The following is a 24,403-nucleotide window of genomic DNA, read 5'->3' on the forward strand; positions in this document are numbered from 1 at the left end:
CATGCAAGAAGAGGGTATCAGATCCCATTTACAGATGGTTGTGAGCCACCATGTGGTTGCTGGGATTTGAACTCAGGACCTCTGGGAGAGGAATCGGTGCTCTTAACCACTGAGCCATCTCTCCAACCCCAGAACTGTTTTCTAACTTGAAGCTTTCCTCTCCACTAAATAAGTCAGTTCCAAGATGCACACAGCCTAGAGTCTTAACATTGAACTCCCTATCTTCTAGGCTTACAGCCCCTCAAGTTCCTCTCAGGTGGTCTCACTAGCTATAGCTCGGAGCTGCAGGAAACACATAGTCAGGAGGCAGTGCAGAGAAGCATCTGCAGATGCAGGTCAGCCTCACAGGGTTCAGGCTATAAAAGTGTTTTGTGTTTGAGGGCCAAGGAAGGATGCAGACATAGGAAAAGTCCATCTTTTATATTTTGAGACAGCATCTCACTATGCAGCTCTGGCTGTCCTAGAGCTCACTGTGTAGACCAGGCTGGCCTCGAACTTACAGAAATTGTCTGCCTCTGCCTCCCTAGTGCTAGGATTAAAACTGTGTGTAACATTACCTGGCTATGTAGCCCATCCTTGATGGGACTTTATTTGCAGGTTCATTGGAATCCCTAAAAGTTACCTAGTGATAGACTATTTCTTGGTTTGTTTTTGTTTCTCCAGAACCATGCCAAGTGGAAGTGAGGCTGTTGCTGGCCTACAACTCTGGTGCACGAATTCCAAAATCTCCATGGCTGGAGGGTAGTGAGATGTCACCACAGGTGGAAACCAGCATCGAGGGCACCATCCCCTTCAGTAAGCCTGTGAAAGTCTACATAATGCCCAAGCCTGCAAGACGTTGACCCACAAGCAGCCATGGACTAGAAACCCTTTTTAGGCACCAGGGAGCCTCACCTGGAAGTGTTGTGTATGTTTAGGCTTGAAGAACATGTAACCCTTGCATACCATACACAGGACCAATCATTTCTGCATTAAAACCAGAAATCTGCTGGTTTATTTCCTCTATCCCCATAATAAAGTTGAGAAAACACCTAGCTCTTCTAGTTTCTTGTCCTTAAAAATAACCTGTAGCAGTAATAACACATGCTTAATCCTGAGATGTAAAACATATGGTCTGATTTTCCAGGCATTTCCAAAGTCCTGGTTATTCAAGCCATAGTCTTGTTTCTTGAAGTAACAAGTTTGTTTACCAGAGTCAACTCCAAAAACACTTTAGCAGCTGCATATTTATTACCAAGAGATTCTGAAGGACCTGGCCACCTGTTGCCTTCCTGAGAGACCTAATCTCAGACAATGGATGGCCCGAGAAGTGATGGGATAGCAGGACAATGAGTCATTTCATTGTGAAATAAATGCTTGCTCTTTGCCTGCCATTATTCTCAGAATCTCGTTGCCTTTAATAAAGGCATAAGAACCATATTTTGGAAAAGAAGTGTTATGGAAGATGGTTCCCAGTAGAACAAAGGAAGTCCTGTCTGGCAGCATCTCCGCTGTACTGGAGCTGTGTAAGAGGTCCAAGTGAGACGGAAGGCTGTGCTACAGAGAGGTTAGCAGGATAGCGGGACCTGTAATGTGTACCCTACCTTGTCATTTCATGTGAACAGCATCCACATACAGCTTAGAAATTATGCCACAGCTTGGAGGCTGTAGTTAATACTCAAGCCTGTAGTGGTTTCAAAGGCTCAGGCTGTTCCACTAGAGGGGAAGTATGTGGGTTCTGGCTTGAGTGTCTCCCACATGCACATCGAAACATTGATGGAAGGTAGGCCTCACAAGGCTTGGTACAATTGTGAGAGCCTGCGTTAATTTCATTATGATAGGAATGGGTTACTTAGCAAGAACAACATTTCGGGGCTAGCCATGGTGATGCACACCTCTAATCTTAGCACTTAGGAGGCAGAGGCTGGTGGATCTCTGCGGGTCTACATAGTGAGTTCTAGGACAGCCAGAGCTATCTATTGAGACTCTAAACAACAACAACAACAACAAAACAACAACAGCAACAAAAAATCCCCCAAACCCAGCAAGGTGGTTTTGTGTGTGTGGCGGTAGCAGGGTGGCTAGGAAGAGCTGTGCATGAGGACCTGAGTTTGAATTCCTAGCACCCACATAAAGCTGGACTTGGTGTCAAATGTAACTGTAGAATGGCATTGGAGGAAGCAGGAAGATCCTGAAGCTCACTGGCCAGCCACCATAGTCGAACTGATGCCTCTAGATTCAATGAGAAGACTGTCTCAGGAGCAAGGTGGGTGGGGGTGGGGTGGTAAACCTTTAATCCCAACACTTGGTTGGGACAGCCTGGTGTACATACTGAGTTCTAGGACAATGAGGGCTACACAGTAAGAGGAAGAACCCACTGCAGTGCAGGACAGGAGGATTCGGTATATTTAAGTGCCCAAGAGCCTGCCCGCTCAGTTTGAAGGGCAGTCCTGGATTAGGTGGTCCATGTGCTCCGAGTCCCAGCCTTCCTCCTTCAAGATAGGAGGAAGGGACAGGTTCTCTTTTCTTTGTGAAGGGCAGGGCGCCCTGCAATGGGTTCGCCCAGAGAGAGGGAAGCAGGGACAGACTCACCCAGAAGCTCACGGGCAAGCTACCGTGCAACATGCAGCACAGGAGAAACGAGACCTTGCCTCAAAACAGTGAGAGAGAGAGCCAACTCCAGAAGGGTTTTGTCTGCTCTGTACACACATTGGCAAACATGTAGGCATATTCAAACCATACACTCTTATATACAATGATAAATAAATACACTTAAAATACATTTAATTTGTATGGTTGTTCTACTTGCGTGCCTGGTGCCCTCTGATCCCATGGGACTGGAGTGACAATGTGAGTCTCCATGGGGGTTAAGGTAGAGAGCAGTTGAGGACACCTGAAGTCACCGCTGGCCTCCACATACGTGCACACACTTGCACCTCCATCCACACACAAAACAGTGTGAAAATCCGTAATAGACACCAGGCAGGACTCATGAACCAAACAAATTTCATAAATCGCCTCTTCAGGTATTCTGCCACCTGACTTAAGTATTTGAAATGTAAACAAAAAAAATCCAATAAAATAAAAAAAAAATAATGACTTAAGACCTTCAAATGTCTGGCTCTCAGATGTCTTGTAAAGTAGGAATAAGTATACATTGTGCTGGCTAGTTTTATGTTAACTTGGCACAAATCTGAGAGGAGGGCACCTCAGTTGAGAAGATGGGGCTGTAAGAAAAACTAGGGTATTTTCTTAATTAGTGATTGAGGGAGGGGTTGGTGATCCTGGGATCTATAAGAGAACAGCTCAGCAAGCCATGAGGAGCAAACCAGTAAGCGGCATTCCTCTATGGCCTCTGCAGTGGCTCCTGCTTCCGGGTTCCCACTCAATTTGAGTTCCTGCCCTTAACTCCCTCAATGGACTGTGACTTGGGATATATATAATCCAAATAAACCGTACCCCTTACCCGCACCGGGCTTTTGATACTGTGTTTCATTTCAGCAATAGTAACCCAAACAAACACATGTCAAGGATTACGGATGAAATGAATCAGGTGGTATTTTATAGTATCTGCATCTATAGTCGATCTTGATTGTACTTGTAAGTTAGAGAACTTAGAAAAATAATAGTAAGAGACCGTCTTTGACGGTGCATGCTTTTAGTCCCGCCACTTGGGAAGTGGATATTTGTAAGTTCAAGGCCAGCCTGGTCAACAGAGCTAGTTCCTGTACAGCTAGGGCTACACACAGAGAAACCCTGTCTCGAAAAGCAAAACAATTAAAATTTAGAAAAACTGAGCCAGTAATGTGACTCAGAGAGCAAAAACACTTTCTACCGAGTCCGATCTTGAGTTCCATCTTTGGGACTCAAATGGCCAAGGAGAGAACCACCTCCTAGAAGTCGTATTCTGACGTCCATGTTCCACGTCATGTGTGCTCCTGCTCCTCCACCCACTTAAATAAATGTAATCTAATTCTTTAAAACCCTTTACAAATTTAGAGAACTCACATAACCTGCCCTTATATAACTGGCATACCTAGGACTTTTAAGCCTTGCCTGCCTGGTATTCTGGCTTAAATAGGCTGTAAGTGGGGCTGGAGAGATGGCTCAGCACTTAAGAGCACTGACTGCTCTTCCAGAGGTCCTGAGTTCAATTCCCAGCAACCACATGGTGGCTCACAGCCATCTGTAATGGAATCTGATGCCCTCTTCTGATATGTCTGAAGACAGCTACAGTGTACTCATATAAATAAAATACTACTACTACTACTAATAATAATAAAAAGGCTGTTGAGCTGGCAGCAGAAGAGTGGAGGGAGTGGATTTTCAAGGGTTTTTCTTTTTCATAGCTCAAAGATGTCAAAACAGTACAAGACACAGAAAAGATGCCTACCATGGAAAATGAAGGTTAAAGGCACCTGGCCCTGAGCTGCCAAAAAACTGACTGATAGACAAAAACATTAAGATCCATGGCTGATAACTGAACTAAAAGTTACATTAATGAGTAGCTTTTGAGAACCTAATGGAAGAATGTGCTGGACACTCTTCAGATATCCCCTCTTTAAAAATCCCTGGAGAGGGCTCAGTGGCTACGTGGCGACTACAGATACACATCAGATCTACACCTCCAGCTTCGGATTGAGGACTCGAACCTCTCCCGTCCTTCACAGGCATGGACAGATACTTACAACAGCAGGTGCACACACGTAAGACTTAAAATGTCTTAAATGTCCCTTCAGCCTCTCTCCGTTGCAAGTGGGCCAGGCTTCGAGGGAATGTCTGTTTCCTCAGAGCCCAGGCTTGCACCGTTCTCAAAGCTCCAGATGTCCTTTTCCTGTACAAGGTGGATGCACATTATGGGGCAGATTTTGGCTTAGGTAGCAGGAAACCTTTTTCAAAGTTGTGTGAGAATTGGACAGGCTAGGGGATGTGGAATGTACCATGCTGGTGGGGTGGAGTTGGACAGAGCTTCAACAAATCCTGACAGACCTCTTACTGAGGAATTTGATTATCTGAGGAGGTAGGCTCAAACTTTTAAATTTCTTGTGCTCAGAAATGTCTGGTTCTATAAAATATGAGTTTTTCCTTTTCTACATCTGGCTCCATGTTGTTTCCACCGATGAGAAATGCTGGTGGCGGTGTGTCTGCAGCCTAGCTCCTGGCATGTACCAGGCAAGGCCAGAGCCATGACACACTCATCAAAGCAGGCCCGAGTCCAAGCTGCTGAAAAGGCATCTGGAGTTTACAGGACCGAACTGAGGCACTGCTATGTAGCACACGGCTGATTCTTGTCCTAGGAACCACTCGGGCTGGAATAAGCGGAGGCTGTGCTTCCTGAATCAAAGGCCTTAAAGGATTAGTACACAGAGGTAAGTATAACTGCGCAGGCGAACAGCTTCTCTCCAGGTTCCCTGCATATCGCTGGCCACATAAACCAGATTGGAAGCGAGTACTTTTTATTAGCAGCTTTTGTATGAATGTTACGGCGATCCTTCTCAGCGAGGTTTTACTGCTTCCCCCTTCGTTTCTTTTTAGTTCTGTAGGGACAATGCAGCTTGTAATGCAATAACAACCACGCCTGACTCAGTACCCACTGGAGCCACCTTAATTTAGAGTCGGGGGGTGGGGGCAGGGGACAGGAATCACACTACCAAAGATCCTCATAGCTACACAGGATTGGCTTACCTGAGTCTGCTAACTTCTGCACACCCGCTGCCTCCCAGTCACCCCGCCTCCAGCTCCCCTCCTCCTCACGCTGCTGCTGTGCTCCTGCTAGGCCCCTGCAGAGGAGCAGGGATGGCCAGTCCTCCCAGAGTGGGCATGGCCTTGGGTTAGGTGACTGGTACCAGAGCCAGCAGCAGCCTCCTGCCTCTCTTCCTTCCAACCACCTGTCCATCTCTATCTTCTGTTCTGAATTTAACTTGCTGCTTCTCTGGCAATGACCAATGGGAGGCAAGGGGCAGGGCCCAGGCGTCTTGAAGCCAGAGCACAGTTACCTGGGCATGTGTAGATACTGAAGGTGTTGACTACTCGCCTTAACAGCCCCTAGGAAGTGCTGATATAGGCCCCCATTTTGATTCACTTGTAACTTAATGATTTTAAGTATTAAAATGTTTGTTTGTAAAATAAAAAAATAAATAAAAATATGCCTTACTGGGCCACCCATGTAGCTCAGAACAAAAAAAAAAAAAAAAAAAAAAATCAGCCTTTAAGGCTGTTGCTGTAACATCAGCCCAGGCAGAGTGATTTTTACTTAGTTATTATCTTAGTTAGGGTTTTACTGCTGTGAACCGAGATCATGACCAAGTCAAGTCTCATAAAGGACACATTTAATTGGGGCTGGCTTACAGGTTCAGAGGTTCAGTCCTTCATCATCACGGTGGGAGCATGGCAGCATCCAGACAGGCATGGTACAGGAGAAGCTGAGAGTTCTACATCTTCATCTGAAGGCTGCTAGTGGAAGACTGACTTCCAGGCAGCTAGGGTGAGGGTTTTATAGCCCACCCCCACAGTGACACACCTCCAACAAGGCCACACCTCCTAGTAGTGCCACTCCCTGGACTGAGCACACACAAACCATAGATGTGATAAACACAACAGCTAGGAAATGTCTAGTTCAGGCAGCTGCCAAGTAAATCTGGTGAGCCAGTGGACATTTAAGTCTTTTTTTCCATTTATTTACTATGTGTATGAGTGTTTTGCACATGTATGCGTGTGTCACAGGGGCCAGAAGAGGGTGTCAGATTCCCTGGGACTGGATTTATAGACTGCTGTGAGGCAGGTGCTGGAACTCAACTCTGGGCCTCTGGAAGAGGCCAGTGCTCTTACCTGCTGAGCCATCTCCAGAGACTCAGCTGAAGTGTCATCTCCTTGGTGGGGTCCCTCCTAGTTTTCTTCCCATCCTGATGGCGCTCAGTCCATCTTTTCTTTGCACAGGCACCAGATCTTGGAACTAGGATCTTACTATATAACCCTTGGTGACCTGTAACCTGCTGTGTAGACCAGGCTGGCTGGGAATTAGTAGTGATTCCCCTGCCTCACCTCCTCGGTGCTGGACTACAATTGTGATTGTCCCGCCTGCCTTTCCTCATGCCATTAAGGTTAAGAACAGTAAGCTGCACCTCTGCAGACCCCTAAGACCCAGCCACAGCTGGTCCTAGAAATGGAGTAGCTTTGTCTTCAGGAAGTGAGCGTGGGGGATGATTGCTGAGTAGGTGGGACTGCATCTGGGTTCCCACATGCAGTACATCCGTGAACTATAGAGGAGGTGTGATGGCCATAAAACAAAACCTGTTGGTTTACAGTCGCTCTACAAATGGAACGATGATGGCAGGATGTTTTCGGTTTATTGAGTCCTCACCACATGCCAGGCAATGAGCAGGGAGTTACCGCAAGTTGTCTCATGTCATACCTACAGTGGCGCAGGTACTGCCAGTCGAGAACAATGGAGCTCGGGAGATTAAATAAATAAAGGCCCTCCCCATGACCAGCAGAGAATGGTTCTCAAAACCAAGGCTGTTTGACAACAAAGCCTGCATTCACAACCCTCTCCTGCACCCCCGCCCCCAGACTCCTCATGCTGTCATTTTCAAACTGACTCTTTCTCTGTAGCCCAGATGGCCTGGAAGTCACCAAGTAGCCCAACTTGGCCTCAAGCTCCAACCTTTTGCCTCTGCCTCTGCCTCCGCCTCCGCCTCCGCCTCCGCCTCCGCCTCCGCCTCCGCCTCCGCCTCCGCCTCCGCCTCCGCCTCCGCCTCCACCTCTGCCTCTGGAATGCTGGGGTTACAGCTACGTGCCACGAAAGGGAAAAATAAGGGGAACAAAGATTGCTTGGAGGTTAAGGGCACTAACTACTCTTCCAGACCTGAGTTCAATTCCAGCACTTAGGCGGTGACTCACAGCATCTGTAAGTCCAGTTCCACAGGGTCCTACATCTTCATCTGGCCTCTCACACATATGTTACACAAGCATACATGCAGACAAACATCCATACATATAGAATTTTTAAAAATAAAAATAATAAAAACAAGGATGATGATAGTTTAAAGTTCTCTCAAAACAGGCTGAAGTTTCACAGAGGCTACCCTGTTATACTAAATAATAGGGGGAAACTATCTGAGCCTGTAGGAACTTTTTTTTTTTTTTTTGTTCTTTTTTTCGGAGCTGGGGACCGAACCCAGGGCCTTGCGCTTCCTAGGTAAGCGCTCTACCACTGAGCTAAATCCCCAGCCCCCTGTAGGAACTTTTAAAAGGCATTTTGAAGCAGGGTTTCTCTGTGTAGCCCAGGCTGGCCTCAAACTCATGAAGATCTGCCTACCTCTGCCTCCCAAGTTCTGGGATTAAAGGCATACACCCACCATGCCCAGAAGGAAGAAGTTACTTTAATGGAGAAAATCTCTCCATAGTATTGACCCATTAGCAAGTCTATAGGCCATTTTCTTGACTGATGATTGGTGTAGCAGGGCTGTGGCTGGGGCCATCCCTGGGCACTGGTCCTGGATGCCGTAAAAGCAGGCTGAGCAAGCCATGGTGAGTAAACTAGTAAGCAGCTCTCCTCCATAGCCTCTGCATCAGCTCCTGCCTTGGACTCCTGCCCTGACCTCCCTGGATGATGGGCCCTAAGCTGTAACCTGAAACAAACTCTTTCCCCAAGTAGCTTTGATTATGGTATCTCATCAAAGCAATAGAAACCCTAAAACAGACTTCTAGTCCAGCCTCAACATTTTATATTTAGGGGTCTGAGACCTGTTGGGCTACGGCCCACAGCCAGTTATGAGGACAGTCAGCCTAGCTGCTGTAAGTGCTCCTGGACTTCACTCAATGCTTGTCCATGCCAACTGCACAAGATCCTCCTTGACCACATATCTGAAGCCTCCTTCACTCATCTTACCATTCTTTTTCATATCTGAGTTCAGTACAGCCTATATTTCTTTACTAGCATCATGAAAACAAGTCATTTTGCTATTTCTCTGGAGCTCATATCAGTGTCTAGTGTATAAAGTGCTTTAAAAAATAGCTGGGTTGGGCAAGGTGGTGCACACCTTTGACCCCAGCTCTCAGGTGGCGGAGGCAGGCAGATCTCTGAGTTTGAGACTAGCCTGTTCTACATAGCAAGTTCCAGGGAGATGTGGTCTTAAACCCTCCTATCTCCTGCCACCAAAAATAGTTTGGATTAATGTTCCAAAGCATCAACTATGGTGAGATCTTTAATGCTCTCAACCTTTCTCGTTGGCTTCTAAGCTTCAACCTTTATTTTTGTATGAACTTTCTCATACTTTGAACCGAACACATAGTACAATACTAAAATCAGCAAATCTCTCTTCTGATTTAAGCAACCTGGAGGGCAAGAACTTTGCCTTAGCCTCCCATCAATCTGTTCCAAGAACATGAACATGTGTCCAAAGTACACAGAGGAGGCTGATGTGGAGATGGTAAGGCATTGCTGCCCAGAGGTTTATTCTCCTCTGTAGGCTCCATCAGCAGGTGGAATGGAAGACACCTCCTACCCTTATCCCCCGGGCAGCCAAGGCATTGTACTCCTTCACTGCCTGCTCTGTCTGGAGGACTCGCACATCAATGCCTTGTTTCTCGAGGTACTCCACAGTCGATGGAGGCACCTGGAAAGAAGGAAGAGAGATGAATGAGAAGGGGAAAGGAGCCCAGAATTCTTTTCCCAGTACAAGGCAAATGCACTTTACAGAATTAGACAGAACACCTGTCACTTCTCAGTCATCTGATGTGTCACCATTCCAAAATTAGGCAGGAGCCCCAGTGAGTTTCAGAGGAGTCTCTGAGGAGCTGGGGTTGCACTACAGTGGCTCAGAGTGTATGAGCATGCACGAGGCCCTGTGTTCACTCCCAGTACCACCAGGGGAAGAGCAGTATTTGTGGGTCTGCCCTGGTTAAAGCCTTTCTAGCACTGTAGTTCTGAGTAAGGAGCCAAACTTAGGACTTGTTCCTGTGATTATAAATCAGATCTAATCATAACAGGTCCACAAGGCATTATGAGAACTGAGTTAAGGTATAGAAAATGTCTAACTTGGTGCATATCCCATGCTGTGCAAATTTTTAATCAGTAGTAGTTTAACCAAAAGTTTGGTCATTCCAACTTAAGTCTAAAGTCAAAGTTTCCCATGTGCCAAACCAAAAGACCTTCCATCAGCTTTTAAAAGTGTCCAACCCTCCAGTTTGCAATATTTGTATCACAGAATTTGAATGTGGATGTCACTGATACGCATTTACTCTGCAACTCAAATATCTTCTCAGGGCAGCCTTTCGAGACCAATCATACGCAACCTCTCCCAAGGCATCATTTTGTTTAGAATATTTGTTATCTGAACTTATCTAGTTTGCTTTCTTTTCATTTTTAAATAATTTTTAAAGATTTTATTGTTTTCTGTGTATGGTGCTTTGCTGGGGGCATGGAATGTAACTGGTACACAGACATACATGCAGGCCAGATGTTCTCTGCTTACGAGGTCAGCAGTAAACACAATGAATGAGTTCCAGAAGAGCTGAGGCTACAAAGTGTGACCGTGTCTCAAAACAAGCAACCAACAACATATCTGTAGCTAAATTTATGACTATTTTAAATATTTTCTATAACTTAGCCATTGTTTTTGATCTTAGCCATTTTGATTGGTACAAGGTAAAGTAGCAGGGTTGATTTGCATTTCCCTGATGACTAAGGATGTTGAACATTTCTTTAGGTGCTGCTCAGCCATTAGAGATTCCTCACTGAGAATTCATTGTTTAGCTCTGTACCCCCCTTTTTTAATTAGGTTATTTGTTTTTGGAGGTTAGTTTCTTGAGTTCTTTATATATTTTGTCTATTGGAGGTTGGGTTGGTGAAGATTTTTTCCCCAATCTGTTGGTTGCCAGTTTGTCCTATTGACAGTGTCTTTTGCCTCACAGAAGCTTTTCAGTTTCATGAGATCTCATTTATCAATTGTTGATCTTAGAGCCTGAGCCATAGGGGTGCTGTTTAGGAAATTTCTCCCTGTGGTAGGATTAACATAGTAAAAATGGCCATCCAACCAAAAGCAATCTACAGGTTCAATGCAATCTTCATCAAGATTTCAACACAGTTCTTCATAGACATGGAAAGAAAACTCTCAATTTCATATTGAAAAAAAAAAAAACTCAGGATAGTGAAAACAGTTCTTAACAATAAAAGAACTTCTTGGGGAATCACCATCCCTGACTACAGAGCAATAGTGATAAAAACTGCATGGTATCAGTACAGAGACAGACAGGTTTCTCAATAGAAGAGACTCGAAGACCTACATACTTATACAAGTATAAGCCCACTTTTATAGACACTTGCTCTTCAACAAAGAAGCCAAAAACATACAATAGAAAAAAGAAAGCATCTTCAATAAATGGTGCTAGTCTGACTGGCAGTCTGTATGTGGAAAAATGAAAATAGATCCATATTTATCAGTTTGTATAAAGCTCAAGTCCAAGTGGATCAAGGACCTCAACATAAAACCAGATACTCTGAATCAAATAGAAGAGAAAGTGGGAAAGAGCCTTGAACTCACAGGCACTGGTCTTTCCATAATTACTGCTAATTTCTTAGTTCCAGCTAACTAACCAGCATCAATTGTCAAAGGAATCACTTCTTTTCATGACTCTAAAGCCAGTGCCACATGGCTGAAGCTGCTGAGTTCTGTTGCTTGGTAGGGCTGGAACATGCTCTTCTCCATATTCTATTGCCAGCTTTCTGTTTTCCAATTCTTTCACTGTCTAAGCTTGACCGACCTAGAACTTGTTCTGTAGATTAATCTTGAACTCAGAGATCTGCTTGACTTTGTCTCCTGGGATGAAAGGTGTGCACCACCTTGCCTGGGTCTAAGCTTTCTATGGCCACTGTTCCTCAAGATCTGGATCAAAAGCCCATGTCTTTCAACCGCAAGATCTGGATCACAAGGTGTGCCCTCCATTTCTGCCTTGTAGTTCATTCCAGATTAAAAGTCCAAACAATTCCTTGTTTAACTGCAACCATGTAGGATGATGTCATTATGCAGCAAGGCGGGTCCAGGATAAGGCGTAGCCTATCATTGGATGAGAGGGAAAGGTAGGCAGGGAAAAGTCTAGGAAGGAGGGAGGAGGAAGAGGAGCTGGAAAATCAAGATGAAGACAACAGAGCAGGATGATCCAGATCCAGGTGGATTGGATCGATGCTGTCTTGTCTAGGTGGGCAGTTTAAAAGTTTATTTATTGTGTGGATGAATTATAGATTGAAAATTTAACATGTAAATCTAATTGCTAAATTACAAGTTTCTGGAACTTTGATTTTACTGGGCTAAAGAAGACAGTGTGTGAAAGAAATGGCTGAGAGGCAGTTAGAGCACTCGGATCTGGTTCTGTTGCCTGCGTGGAGTGAGAATGTGCAAGGGCCGGCAGAACAAGATGTGTGTGTGTGTGTATGTGTGTGTGTGTGTGTGTGTGTTTGTGTGTGTGTGTGTGTGTGTGTGTGTGTGTGTGTGTGCCAGGAGCGGTATCTACCGCCTAGGGGACCTCACAGAGAGGGCTGCCTGGGGACCTTGTGGTAGAGTAGCAGCTGGAGTGAGCGGATCAGGCTCTCGGAAACCGAGAGCAACAATCTCTTTAAATTTTTACTGCAACAGGTGGCAAACCAACATGTTGGGCAAGAACTCACTAGAAAGTTAAGAGTATCAGCCTAAGACTTAGAGAGAAAGTTTTCTTTTCTTTTTAAAGATTTATTTATTTCATGTATATGAGTACACTGTCACTGTCTTCAGACACACCAGAAAAGAGCATTACAGATGGTTGTGGAATTGAACTCAGGACCTCTGGAAGAGCAATCAGTGCTCTTAACCACTGAGCCATCTCTCCAGCCCCCAAGAGTTTTATTTTCTAAGTAAGAGGGGGTCAGCGCCATGTTGAATCATGTGATGTCTCAAGCATGGGAACCTTAAACCTAGGCTTACAGGCTGTAGGCCTTCTGCTGTGATAAGAAGTGGCAGCTCAGGGAGTTAGAGATTAGAAGCTGTTTGCTTCTTTAACAAAAGTTGTTTGGAAAATAATTTAATTTAGGTTTGGTTTAATTGCTTTAAAGATAGTAGAAAGAACTAATGCTCTACTAAATCTTACGGGATTCTCATATTCTTTCTTACGTGGTCTCCATGGGAATTTTGGGTTAAAATCCTGGTTTGACAAGTTGCCTGCTTCTTACTGACAGGTATTAATGGAAATGTGATTAAATTTGTTTTTATAGTTAGAAGGAGAGAGTACAGAGTTTATCAGAATCACATGGGTATCTTCACCCACAGTTTGGAACTAAGATAGGGAAAATTAGTCATTGACTCCAAGTAGAGAGTGGTGATATCTACAAGTTAATAAAGTTATTAAAAATAGAAGTCTGTACGCCAGGCAGAGAAATATAGACATATGTTATGGAAGTTATTAATAAATAAAAATCTGAGGCTCCGGGTTTGACAGGTTGATGTATTTTGGGCTAAGGTTCTGGTTTGATAAGTTGCTTAGTTCTTATTGGTATTGGAATTGATAGAAGGTGTTTAATTTGTTTTATGAATTACCCTGCTAAAGGCCACATGGCTCAATGATGCTAGCTAGTGAGGGTTGTGGTTATTTTGATATTTACCACAACAAGAAGCTCAGGTTCTCTTAATGTGGGTTCCATGGGAATTTTGGGTTAATTTCCTGATATGACAGATTAGAAAAGCCTAAACAGGATCATACACTATTGTTTAGCATTCTTCTTTTTTTAGAAAATTGTTTCAAATTTCATAATGGGTGTGATTTTGAGTCTTGTTATATTGTTCCTCTGGGAGAGTGCAAGATACAAGCTTTTCTGGTTACAGACTAAATAAAGAACATGGTATTTGGGAGAAAGGTTTTGTCTTTGTGTTTTTAAAAAGGGTGATTAGGCTGGACACCTTCCAGAGTTATGTGGATCAGATTTGATAGAGGGAGACCACCTGAAAAACTAAATTAAAGAGAATCAAACAAAAAGTTATCTTGATGATGCTAAAACCTTTGTCTTGAGAATTATGTATTGCAGAATGTACCTGCTTGGATTCCTGATCTCAAGGTCTTTCAGCTGGGTCCAGCCAAGACAGACACATCAGGCTACAACATTCTTCCATTTTCTCTACCCTCTGCCCCCAAGGATATCTCAATGCCCACACACAGCTTGAAGAAGTTATTGAAGAGTTGTCGCCCTGATTCCCTGGACTTTGGGGGACTGAAGGTGGTTATTCTAAGGTTGTTTTTAAAAGGAATTTAGAGATGGTCATAATTTAACAGGGAGGAATTAACTAGATTGATTTGTACAGCCATATTCTCATTTGGTAACCAAGCTAAAGTCATATCTTTACTTTGGTATAGAACTGATAGAAAACGTCCTTTCTAATTTTTTTTTGAAATTATATGACAACTTTTTTATTGAATTTTTTAAATTTACATTTCAAATGTTATTCCCTTTCCCAGTTTCCTAGACATAAGCCCCCTATTCCATTCCCCCTCCCCTTCTTCCATAAAGGTGTTTCCCTCCCCACTGGTCCCCCACCCCCCTCATTCTCCTACACTGGGGGTCCAACCTTGGCAGGACCAAGGGTTTCTCCTTCCTTTCTAATTTTTACTTCAACACAACCACACACAGTAAGCTTAGCTGGGTGGGATCTTGCCCTGAGACCTCAACTCCTTTAATCTCTTTACCTCCTTGAACACAGGATTCAGCTCCATTTAATTTCCTGGTGCCCCTTTATTATTACTCGAACCATATATTTTTATAGTTTTTCTTGCTACACTTGTTCAAAACTCTCTTCATGAGACTTAATCAGAGAACAATGCAATTAATATAAATTTCTTTACCTTGGCCTCAGGTAGACTCTTCAGACAAGGGCAAAAAGCAGCCACATTCTTCCCCAAAATACCACAAAAAACAGTCTATAGGCCACATACTGAAATTCTCCACTGAAGCCACTTGGACTAGGTCTGCATAGTTCAAATCACTTTTAGTGACAAAGTCTTCCATACTCCTTCTAGGACAGCCTATTACACCTCACTTAAAGCATTTCATTGCCTTCCAAATCCAAACTCCAAAATCCACATTCTTCAAAACAAGAACATAGTCAGGCCTATCACAGCAATACCTCAGTTCCTGGTACCAACTTCTGTCATAAGAGTTGAATTGCTATGAACAGACACGACACCATGTCCATGACCAAGGTAACTCGTCTAAGGACAACATTTAATTGGGGCTGGCTTACAGGTTCAGAGATTCAGCCCATTATCATCACGGTGGCAGCATCCAGGCAGGCACGGTGCAAAAGGAACTGAGAGGTCTACATCTTCATCTGAAGGCTGCTAAGATTGGTTCCCAAGTGGTCAGGAGGAGGGTCTAAAAGTCCACCCCTACAGTGGGACACTTCCTCCAACAAGACCACACCTTCTCCAACAAGGCCACACCTCCTAATAGTGCCACTCCCTGGGTCAACCATATTTAAACCACCACAACATGACAGGGCTGAGTCTGCACAAGTGCATCCGTGTCAGTATAAACATATCTGCAGATGCATACAAAGAACCGGAGCAGTATGAATTCTATGTACAGGCTGCAGGGACGCGCTCTTTCATCTCTACTTCTAGTTAGTCACTGACTCTTGGATGCTTTACCATAAGTATATCCTATTTTACAAATCAAATGAAATATACATTTATTTTCTGAACATGGCAAAAAAGCATAACTTGAAAGAAAACAAAATTGAATACTATAAAATATCCTATCAAAGGGGGCTGGGGATTTAGCTCAGTGGTAGAGCGCTTACCTAGGAAGCGCAAGGCCCTGGGTTCGGTCCCCAGCTCCGAAAAAAAAAGAACCAAAAGAAAAAAAAAAAAGATGTGTCTTCCACTAAATGGAGTTTCTCATGCAAAAACTAGAAAATGGTGGGGGAAAGGTTATATTTCCTTAATCCCTAAGTAAGCTGCATCCCTATTCTAACATTCTTTCCTGTGTGTAACAAAACAACCTTACAGCACTTATTGTTACATGATAGTAACATAAGGACCACCACAACAATATGAATACATGTTTCAAACTGTGTTCCCATCAGAAGACACTTTAAAACATTGTATGCCTTCTCAAAGTCTCCTGTCTTTAGAGCAAAGTAATATCTCCTTTTAGCATGATCCAGCCCAGCTGTTTGTTTTATAAAGAATCTTGTCTGCATCATCTAATATGAGGTTCATGTACTCATCAACACCAAAAAAAAGAACCAAAAAAAAAAAATCCTATCAAAACATAAAGTAGTGAGCTGAACACAGCAGCTAATGCTTCTACCTCCAGCACATGGAAGGAAAGGCAGGAGGACTACACCAGTCTCCAGGCTAGTTGGGGATACAAGGAAGACCCTGTTGAAACTAAACTAAACCGATGGACCGGAGGGAGAGCTCAGTTGGTCGAGTACTTCTGAGCATGTGTGAAACCCTGAGTTAATCCCCAGAATGGCATGAACTGTGTGTGACAGTGCATACTTGTAACCTTAGCAGTCAGGACGTAGAAGCAAAAGGCCCAAAAGTTCAAAGACCAACTATAGTTATGTACTCCTTAATGGCTTTTTCATCCAAAATTGGACCCCATGTTTAAGTATGGTTCTGTAAGAGTACAAAGCCAACTGGCACCACTGCTCTCTCTGTGTGTGCGCATATGTGATGTTCACATAGTGATAATTTACATAACAATGCACTGCCCAGAGTGATCCCTTTTGTTGACCCACATGACTGACTGACCTGATAACCACAGAAGGTGAGCAATTCCCTAAGAGAGGTATTGGTGAGGAATAGTTGAACAATCAGGGATGGGCACAGAGACTTGGAAAGGCCAGGACTGACAGTGGAGTGGACACACTGTTATACATCCTAGGCCTCGTATTGCTCAGCAAATGAGAGGCCGTGATATTTAGAGCTGAACTCTAATGAAGGAAGGTCTGAGAGATAAGTGCCCATCCTCAGGAACGTTATAGACATTAGAACCTACCTTCAAGGCCTCGCTCATTCCTCTGCCAATCACAAGAGTCTGTACACCCTTCTCAGCAACTTCCTTTACGTCTGCTGGCTGCACTCCAGGAGAATGCTGGATATGGAGGAGAGAGCAGAAAGGTACCAATCTTTCTTCACAACCCAATTCTTTAAAAAAAAATTATGTTAAGTGTATGCCTAAAATACATAAAAATTCCTTAAGTGTTTTGCCTTCATGTATGTGTGTGCAGCACGTGTATGCCTGGTGGCCACCAAGGCCAGCAGAGGGCATCCGATCCATTGGAGCAGGAACTGGAGAGGACAGTTGTGAGCTGTCATGTGGTGGATGGAAACTGAACCAGATCTTCTGTAAGAGCAGCAAATGCTTACCTACCGAGCCCTCCCAACAGCCCCCACAATAGACATCTTTATGGGGTTCATTCTAGAACTGTTTACTGAGGCTTACTTTCTGCCAAGCAGAGTCCCATCCTCTAGGCTCTGCAAAAAGATACAGAGCTGCATTCAAGGAGTTCCAGTGCAGTGAGGAATACACGGGATGGCTTTCTCCTCTCTATTGGGCAGAGCTCATGTAGCCCAGACTGGCATTGAGCTCAGTCTCAGGCCTGTCTTTGAACTCCTGGTTCTCCCGTCTCTAGTGGTGGTGTGCTGGGGTTTAGGGATATGTTACCATGTCCAGCAGGCAGCTTCAGTGGGATGAGGGGCAGTACTAGTGAGGTGTCTCAGGGGTTACGAGTGTGTCCTTGTGGACAGGACCTGCTTCAGCTGCGACTTCTACACTGGACAGCTCACGACTGCCTTTAACTCCAGCTCTGGGCGATTTGATACCTTCTTATGACCTCTGCACTCACGTGGACACACTTACACACAGATACACACATAATTAAAAGTATTCAGTATGACTCAGGAAGAATGACAGGTGTGGTCAGAGATTTCTAAGATTTCTACTTAGAAAACAATTAAGAATCCTGCACATGGGGATGTAGGGAAACATAAAGAAACCCTGTCTCAAAAACAAAACAAAAAACAATAAAGACAATATAAGAAAAGAAAAGGGGAAAGGTAAGCACAAAAGCCTCCACTGTCATACCATAGGTAAGGAAGCTGACGCGCGGGAAAATACACAACTGGGTTAAGATGACATGGCTGTTAAGTGGTAGAGCTGGAATTTGAACTCAGACACTCATTATTATTATTATTATTATTATTATTATCTGCTATAATGAGCTCTTTATTTCTGCTATAATGAGCTCTATAAAGAGTGGAGCACTTTGCTGGGCTCTGATACCAAGGAACAGCCTCCTTGAAGCTTAAAAGAGAAAACATAAAACTGGGTGGTTTAATCCCAGCACTTGGGAGGCAGAGGCAGGTGGATCTCTGAGTTTCAGGCCAGCTTGGTCTACGGAGTGAGCTACAGGACAGTCAAAGCTACACAGAGAAACCCTGTCCCAAAAACCCAACCAACAAACCATAATGACTAGCATAGTTGTGCTAAGCCCAGTAAGTGGCCTGAATAGTCCCACTTTCACAGGAGAATCTCTCTCCATGCCTCTCTTCCCCTCCACTGGACGATAAAGGGCTGAGAGAGAGAGAGAGAGAGAGAGAGAGAGAGAGAGAGAGAGAGAGAGAGAGAAGGCAGAATAAAACTTCATTAAAATTGAAGAAAATCAGCCTGGGAGCTGTAGAGACAAGCCAGTGGTTAAAAGTACAATCACAACTCCTAGGTGTTCATCTTAGAATCTTGAAACTCATGTTTACACAAAAACCTTCTTTTTCTTTTCAAGACAGGGTCTCACTGTGTAGCTCTGGGTGTCCTAGATCTCACTCTGTAGACCAGGCTGGCTTGGGACTCACTGAGCTCCTCCTTCCTCTGCCTCCCAAGGGCTGGGAATAAAGGTGTGTGTTACCATGCCTAGCATCACATAATACTTCCAGATGAGAGTTCTGGGTACTTGTATTCATAGTGCCTATGGTTGAAAACAATGTAACTGATGATCGCCAACCCTGAGTAAACAGATTTGTTACAAGTGTCTGGTGGACTCTTACTCATCAATAAAAAGGAACAATTTAATGATATATATGTCAACACTCTTGGACAGCTAAACTTAAAATGAGCCTGTATGTTAGATAACGGTATTTGCTGCGTTCCTGACTTTAACCATTGCCTTGTAACTACAGACAAGAACATCAGGCACAAAAGTACATCTTCATCCTGGGACGGAACACAGAGCTGAGAGACTCTGCAGGGTATCTCCAGTTTCTCTGTTCTCTACCAGGAGCAGAAGATACTGAGAGAACCAGACTGTTTTCTTAAAACATATTTACGTTTATGGTCTAGAGAGATAGCGCAGTTGTTCAGAGCACTGTCGCACCTGTAGCGCACACATATTTAATCCCAGAACCCAGCAGAGGCAATCGGATCTCTCTAGTTTGACACCAGACTGGTCTACAGAGTGAGTTCCAGGATAGCCAGGGCTACACAGTGAGACCTTGTCTCAAAACAGACAAACAAGAGTACTTGTTTCTCTTTTGGAGGACCTGGTTTGGGTCCCAGTATCCACATGGTGGCTACAACTGTCTGCAACTCTGAGTCTCAGGAGATCCTAGGCTCTCTTCAGATCTCTGTGAATACTGAATGCAAGTGGTACACAGACATACATGCAGGCAAAACACCTTTGCACACAAACAAAATAAAAATGAAATTTAAAGGGGCTTGGGATTTAGCTCAGTGGTAAAGCGCTTACCTAGGAAGCGCAAGGCCCTGGGTTCGGTCCCCAGCTCCGAAAAAAAAAGAACCAAAAAAAAAAAATGAAATTTAAAAGTATTTGTGGCTGAAAATGTTTTTGAATTCTTGTGTGTAGGTGCTTTGTCTACATGAGTATTTGTGCACCATGTGTGTTTCTAGTGTCTGTAGAGGCTAGAAAGAGGTGTTAGATCCCTTAGAAATAGAGTCAGACAGTCCTCTGGAAGAGAAACAACTGCTCTGAACCTCTGAGACATCTGTCCAGTCCCAGCCTGTAATGTCTTAAAATTACTTAAAAAATTTAAAAGGAAAAATCAAACAGGGACATATCTATATGATTGTTTTATAAATTTTAAATGACTATTTTTATTTTATGTGTATTAGTGTTTTGTCTGCATGTATGTCTGTGTGAGGGAGTCAGATCCCCTGGCATGGAGTTACAGACAGTTGTGAGCTGCCATGTGGGTGCTGGGAATCGAACCTGGGACCTGGAAAAGAGAAGTCAGTGCTCTTAATCACTGAGCCAATTCCCAGTTCCATGATTACAACTATTTATTAAAGACTATACAAGACTTGGACCAGATGTTCTTTTTAGTCCCATAATCTGTGATCAACCCTAGATCCACCCTGAACTTAATAAATATGATTTAAATAACATTTTTTTCTGAAGCTATGACCACAGTGAACGTTTAAAAGAATTACAGATCATGGTTAGAGAGCTTTACCTTCCTTAAATGCATTTCAAATAAATGTTTTGAATAGAACCTTGATTCCCAAAGTCTTAGGGTTCACGTTGTTTCACTGTTGTAACTGTCAGGAAACAAGACCATTCTGACTGCTAGAAATGCTATGCAAGGGCTCTAAGGAGCGCAAGACTGTAATCTGGAGATTCAGACTAGAGTGAGCGATAGCTGACCACAGCCGCTCAGAGCTGCTAGAACACATGTGATGAATTCAGCTGCTGCGGCTGCTGTCCTGCAGGCCCGTGGTACCCCATACTGAGCAATACAACCTAACAGGAGGAGCCTGTGGATCAGGCTCTGGCAGTAATTACTCTCAGCTTTGTGTGGAAACCTGGAGTTGGAACATCAGTTAGCACGCATCTCCACACTGCCCTCAGCTCCTCTGTGCTTCCAATTCCTCAAGACAACTACCAGGACTCTCGTGGAGGCTTTTATGACACAGCTCAGGGTTGTAAAGCTCACTGTCTTTCTTGGGGGAAAGCTATTAATTGTAGAACACTGACTTGTCTACTACCCATTGTAGCAGCCAAAAAGAGGATTTCATCCTTTGTGACTCAGAGATTTTACAATCAAATTGAAAATGAAATATGCCTACATTAAGTTTTCAAAAAATCATTCCTGTCTGCCAAAATCGACGGCTTGTAAATGGGCAGGAGTAGCATTAGCTGGCCACATTGTGTTAAAAGTAGACTCTGAGTGAAGGGCAAAGGATTGCTGGGCTCTATGCCCTGTAGACACTGAGTTATGTTCTCATTGTTCTCACCTGAATGAACAGCCTCTTGACTGATCTCTTACTCTACCAAGGCACTGGCTGCTTTCTGCCACAGTCTTGTGAAACTTCGGGTAACAGTTTTCCAGTGATTTCAGCCTCCCACATTGCAGCCATGGGCCACAGAGCCCTGAGTTTCACGTTGAACAATCTTGCAGTGGTTCTACTAATAAGGGGAGGTTGAAAATGGCCTGCTGCTGCATGCTTGCCCACGACCAGCACTCTCAGGAATGGGAGGTCCTCTGGGGTAGCGCATAAGAATCAGAACCAAATCACACCAGCTCTAAATCCTGCATCTGTGAGCCAGGGTTGATAAGGCCCACACACCAGGAACTTGAAATGTCCACCCCTTACCTCAAGGTGCATGGCTGATCTGGGCTAGAATTCTGTTCCTTAGGAACTAAATTCCCAACAACAAAACATGAGGTAAGCTCAGGGAGTCATGCGGAGGAGGGAGGAACTAGAGGGGTCAGGGACATATCATGAGAACAAGGCCCACAGAATCAGCTGACCAGGAGCCTGTAAGGGTCTGACCTTGGTCCTCTGCATATGTTAAGGCTGAGTAGCTTGGTATTCTCATGAGAATCCAAAGAGTGGGGTCAGGGGCTGTCTTGACTCTCTCACTCACTTGTGGGACCCTTTCCTTCTAAAGAGCTGCCTTGTCCAGCCTTGATGTGGTGGTCTGTGCCTGATCTTACTGTAGTCTGTTATGTAGTGTTTGGTTCATGTCCCTGGGAGGTGTGCTCTAATCTGAGGGGAGGCTGACAGGGGTGGATCTGGAGAAGGGGGGAGGTAGCATGGAGAGAGGCTAGGGGTAGGGGAGGGAGGCAAAACTGCACTCAGGATATAATATATAAGAGAAGAAAAATAAGAAAAAAGACAAAACCCCAAAACTTGCTAAATTCTGTGATTTTCCCCCCAAAACATGACATTTATTTAAAACTGAGGAAATCTGGTGTTGGTGATGTATGCCTTTAATCCCAGTACTTGGGAGGCAGAGGCAGGTAAACTCTGTTGCGTTAGAGACCAGCCTGGTCTATAGAGTGAGTTCCAGGACAGATGGGGCTACGCAGAGAAACCCTGTCTTGAGAAAACAAAAACCAAAAAACAAACAAACAAAAAAAGAGAAAAGAAATAATAAAACTATGGGAATTAATAAAGCATCAGTTTTGCCAGGAACTGGAGGTATGAGACGGAGGAAATGGCACTGGACACTCATGGTCGTGGGGGTGCTTTTTGGGGGGGTGATAAATATATCTTGGGATTAATATACTAGTAACTGTATAAACCTATAAATGTGAATTGAATTTAGGCGTCCATCATATACATATATATATATTGTTTTTTAAAGATTTATTTATTTTTTTATGAGTACACTGTTGTTGTCTTCAGACACACCAGAAGAGAGCATCAGATCCCATTATAGATGGTTGTGAGCCACCATGTGGTTGCTGGGAACAGAACTCAGGACCTCTGGAAGAGCAGTCGGTACACTGAGCCAGCCCCATCATATATATTTTTAAATGACTTATTTCTGTTTTATGTACATTGATGTTCTGCCTGCTTGTATGTGTGTGAGAGGGTGTCAGAGCCCTCAGAACTAGAGTAACAGACAGTCGTGAACTGCCATGTAGGTGCTGGGAATTGAACCTGGGTATTTTTGGAAGAACAGCCAGTGCTCTTCACTGCTGAGTCAACTTTCCAGCCCCACGGTTCCATTATATTACATGTGCAGTTTATGTTGTGTGTAGAGGTGCCTTGCCTACATGTGTGTCTGTTGCACCATGTACATGCCTGATGCTGGAGGAGGCCAGAAGAGTATCTGACACTCTGAAAGTGAAGTCACAGATGATAGTGAGCTGCCGTGTGGGTGCTGGGGACCAAATCCGGGTCCTCCTGGAGAGCAGCCAGTGCTCTCACCTGTTGAGCCATCTCTTCAGCATTACAGCGTGCACTTCAAAGGGGCAAGTTTAATGGTGATATGCACACTTGGCAAGGAAGAGACGAGATAGTGACTTGGTAGTTCAGGAGGTGGGAAGTTACTTGGTCAGCTGCCTGCAGTGTCACCCAATCTAGTCACTAGAATCTTACCTCAGTTCCTGTTTCTCTCCAATCCCAAGCCCGACTGCCTCCTGGCCATACTTTGCAATCCTTATAGGTTAAGGTAGAGCCTTGAACTTTCATTTGTCCCCAAGAGAGGGAAGCAATTTTAGGGGAAGCCATAAGCATGTGAACTGAAATCTGAAATTAAAAGAAAAAGGTGCCAAGTCAGCCACCAAGGCAAGTTGAAATTGCTCCAAAATCAAGGATAGGAAGTCCCAACTCTCCATAACATGAGAGGTCCCCTTCTCAACAGGAGTATTACCCTACTCGGTATACAGGCCTTTACTGATGACTTCCCTAAAACATACTGTTCTTGGGAGGTGAGTCATGTAATCACAGAAAGCAGATAAAACAATTATTTCCAAGACTCCAGAGGCAATCCTCAGGATATTTTATTAGAGATAAAGTTTGGAAGTGAAGCTTCACTTCAGTATGATGGAATGAAGAGGTGGCGTGGCCTACCTCGATATAAACACAGCGAACAAATCCTATCAAGATGATTATTTGGCCAGCAAGAGGCTACCTGGCACCAAGCACAACCACTCTAATTCAATCCCTGAAGCCTCATGGTAGGAGAAGAGAACTGACAATCTCTCTCTCTCTCTCTCTCTCTCTCTCTCTCTCTCTCTCTCTCTCCACACACACACACACACACACACACACACACACACACACACACACACACACACACAGGCTGGAGATACAGGACACAGGAATACTTGCTGCTCTTTTATGTGACTTAATCTGGTTCGTAGTACCCATGTTGAGTAGCTCATAATTGCTGATAACTCCAGTTCTGGGGATCCAGTGTCCTCATCAGCCTCCAGAGGCACCCACACACAGGTGACATACACTCATTCATATGAGAAAATTTACACACTCATATGAGTAAATTTAAAAAACAAACAAAAGAAAAGCATAACACTTTGCTTTTAAAACAATTATTTGACATTCTAGAAATAAAAGGATAGACCTACCATAAACTGCTTATTTATGCAAAGCAATGAATCTCATATTAGTTCAGCTCCTGGGAATTCTCTA

General features: G+C 44.0%; 2 protein-coding genes across 5 annotated transcripts in view; one reads left to right on the plus strand and one right to left on the minus strand.

The window, feature by feature from the left end:
• The window catches only part of Ints4 (integrator complex subunit 4), a 63,759-nt gene extending 62,725 nt beyond the window's left edge, over nt 1–1,034 (plus strand). For both annotated transcript variants that reach the window (NM_001191629.1, XM_063262797.1), the window contains one exon: nt 664–1,034. In NM_001191629.1, the coding sequence (NP_001178558.1) occupies nt 664–842 (179 nt within the window). In that variant the 3' untranslated portion in view covers nt 843–1,034. The remainder of the gene's footprint in view (nt 1–663) is intronic.
• Nucleotides 1,035–9,196: 8,162 nt separating this feature from the next.
• Aamdc (adipogenesis associated, Mth938 domain containing) overlaps nt 9,197–24,403 on the minus strand; it is a 30,049-nt gene continuing 14,842 nt past the window's right edge. For 2 of the 3 annotated variants that reach the window (XM_017589374.3, XM_006229768.4), the window contains 3 exons: nt 23,351–23,500; nt 17,006–17,101; nt 9,208–9,596 (listed from right to left, as the gene is read on the minus strand). In XM_017589374.3, coding sequence (XP_017444863.1) covers nt 9,456–9,596; nt 17,006–17,101; nt 23,351–23,488 — 375 coding nt within the window. In that variant the 5' untranslated portion in view covers nt 23,489–23,500 and the 3' untranslated portion in view covers nt 9,208–9,455. Of the gene's footprint in view, nt 9,597–17,005; nt 17,102–23,350; nt 23,501–24,403 lie in introns of all 3 variants that reach the window. The other variant, NM_001108493.1, reaches the window with a different exon arrangement.

Source organism: Rattus norvegicus, chromosome 1 (genome assembly GCF_036323735.1).
Source record: "Rattus norvegicus strain BN/NHsdMcwi chromosome 1, GRCr8, whole genome shotgun sequence".
NCBI classification, from domain to species: domain Eukaryota; kingdom Metazoa; phylum Chordata; class Mammalia; order Rodentia; family Muridae; genus Rattus; species Rattus norvegicus.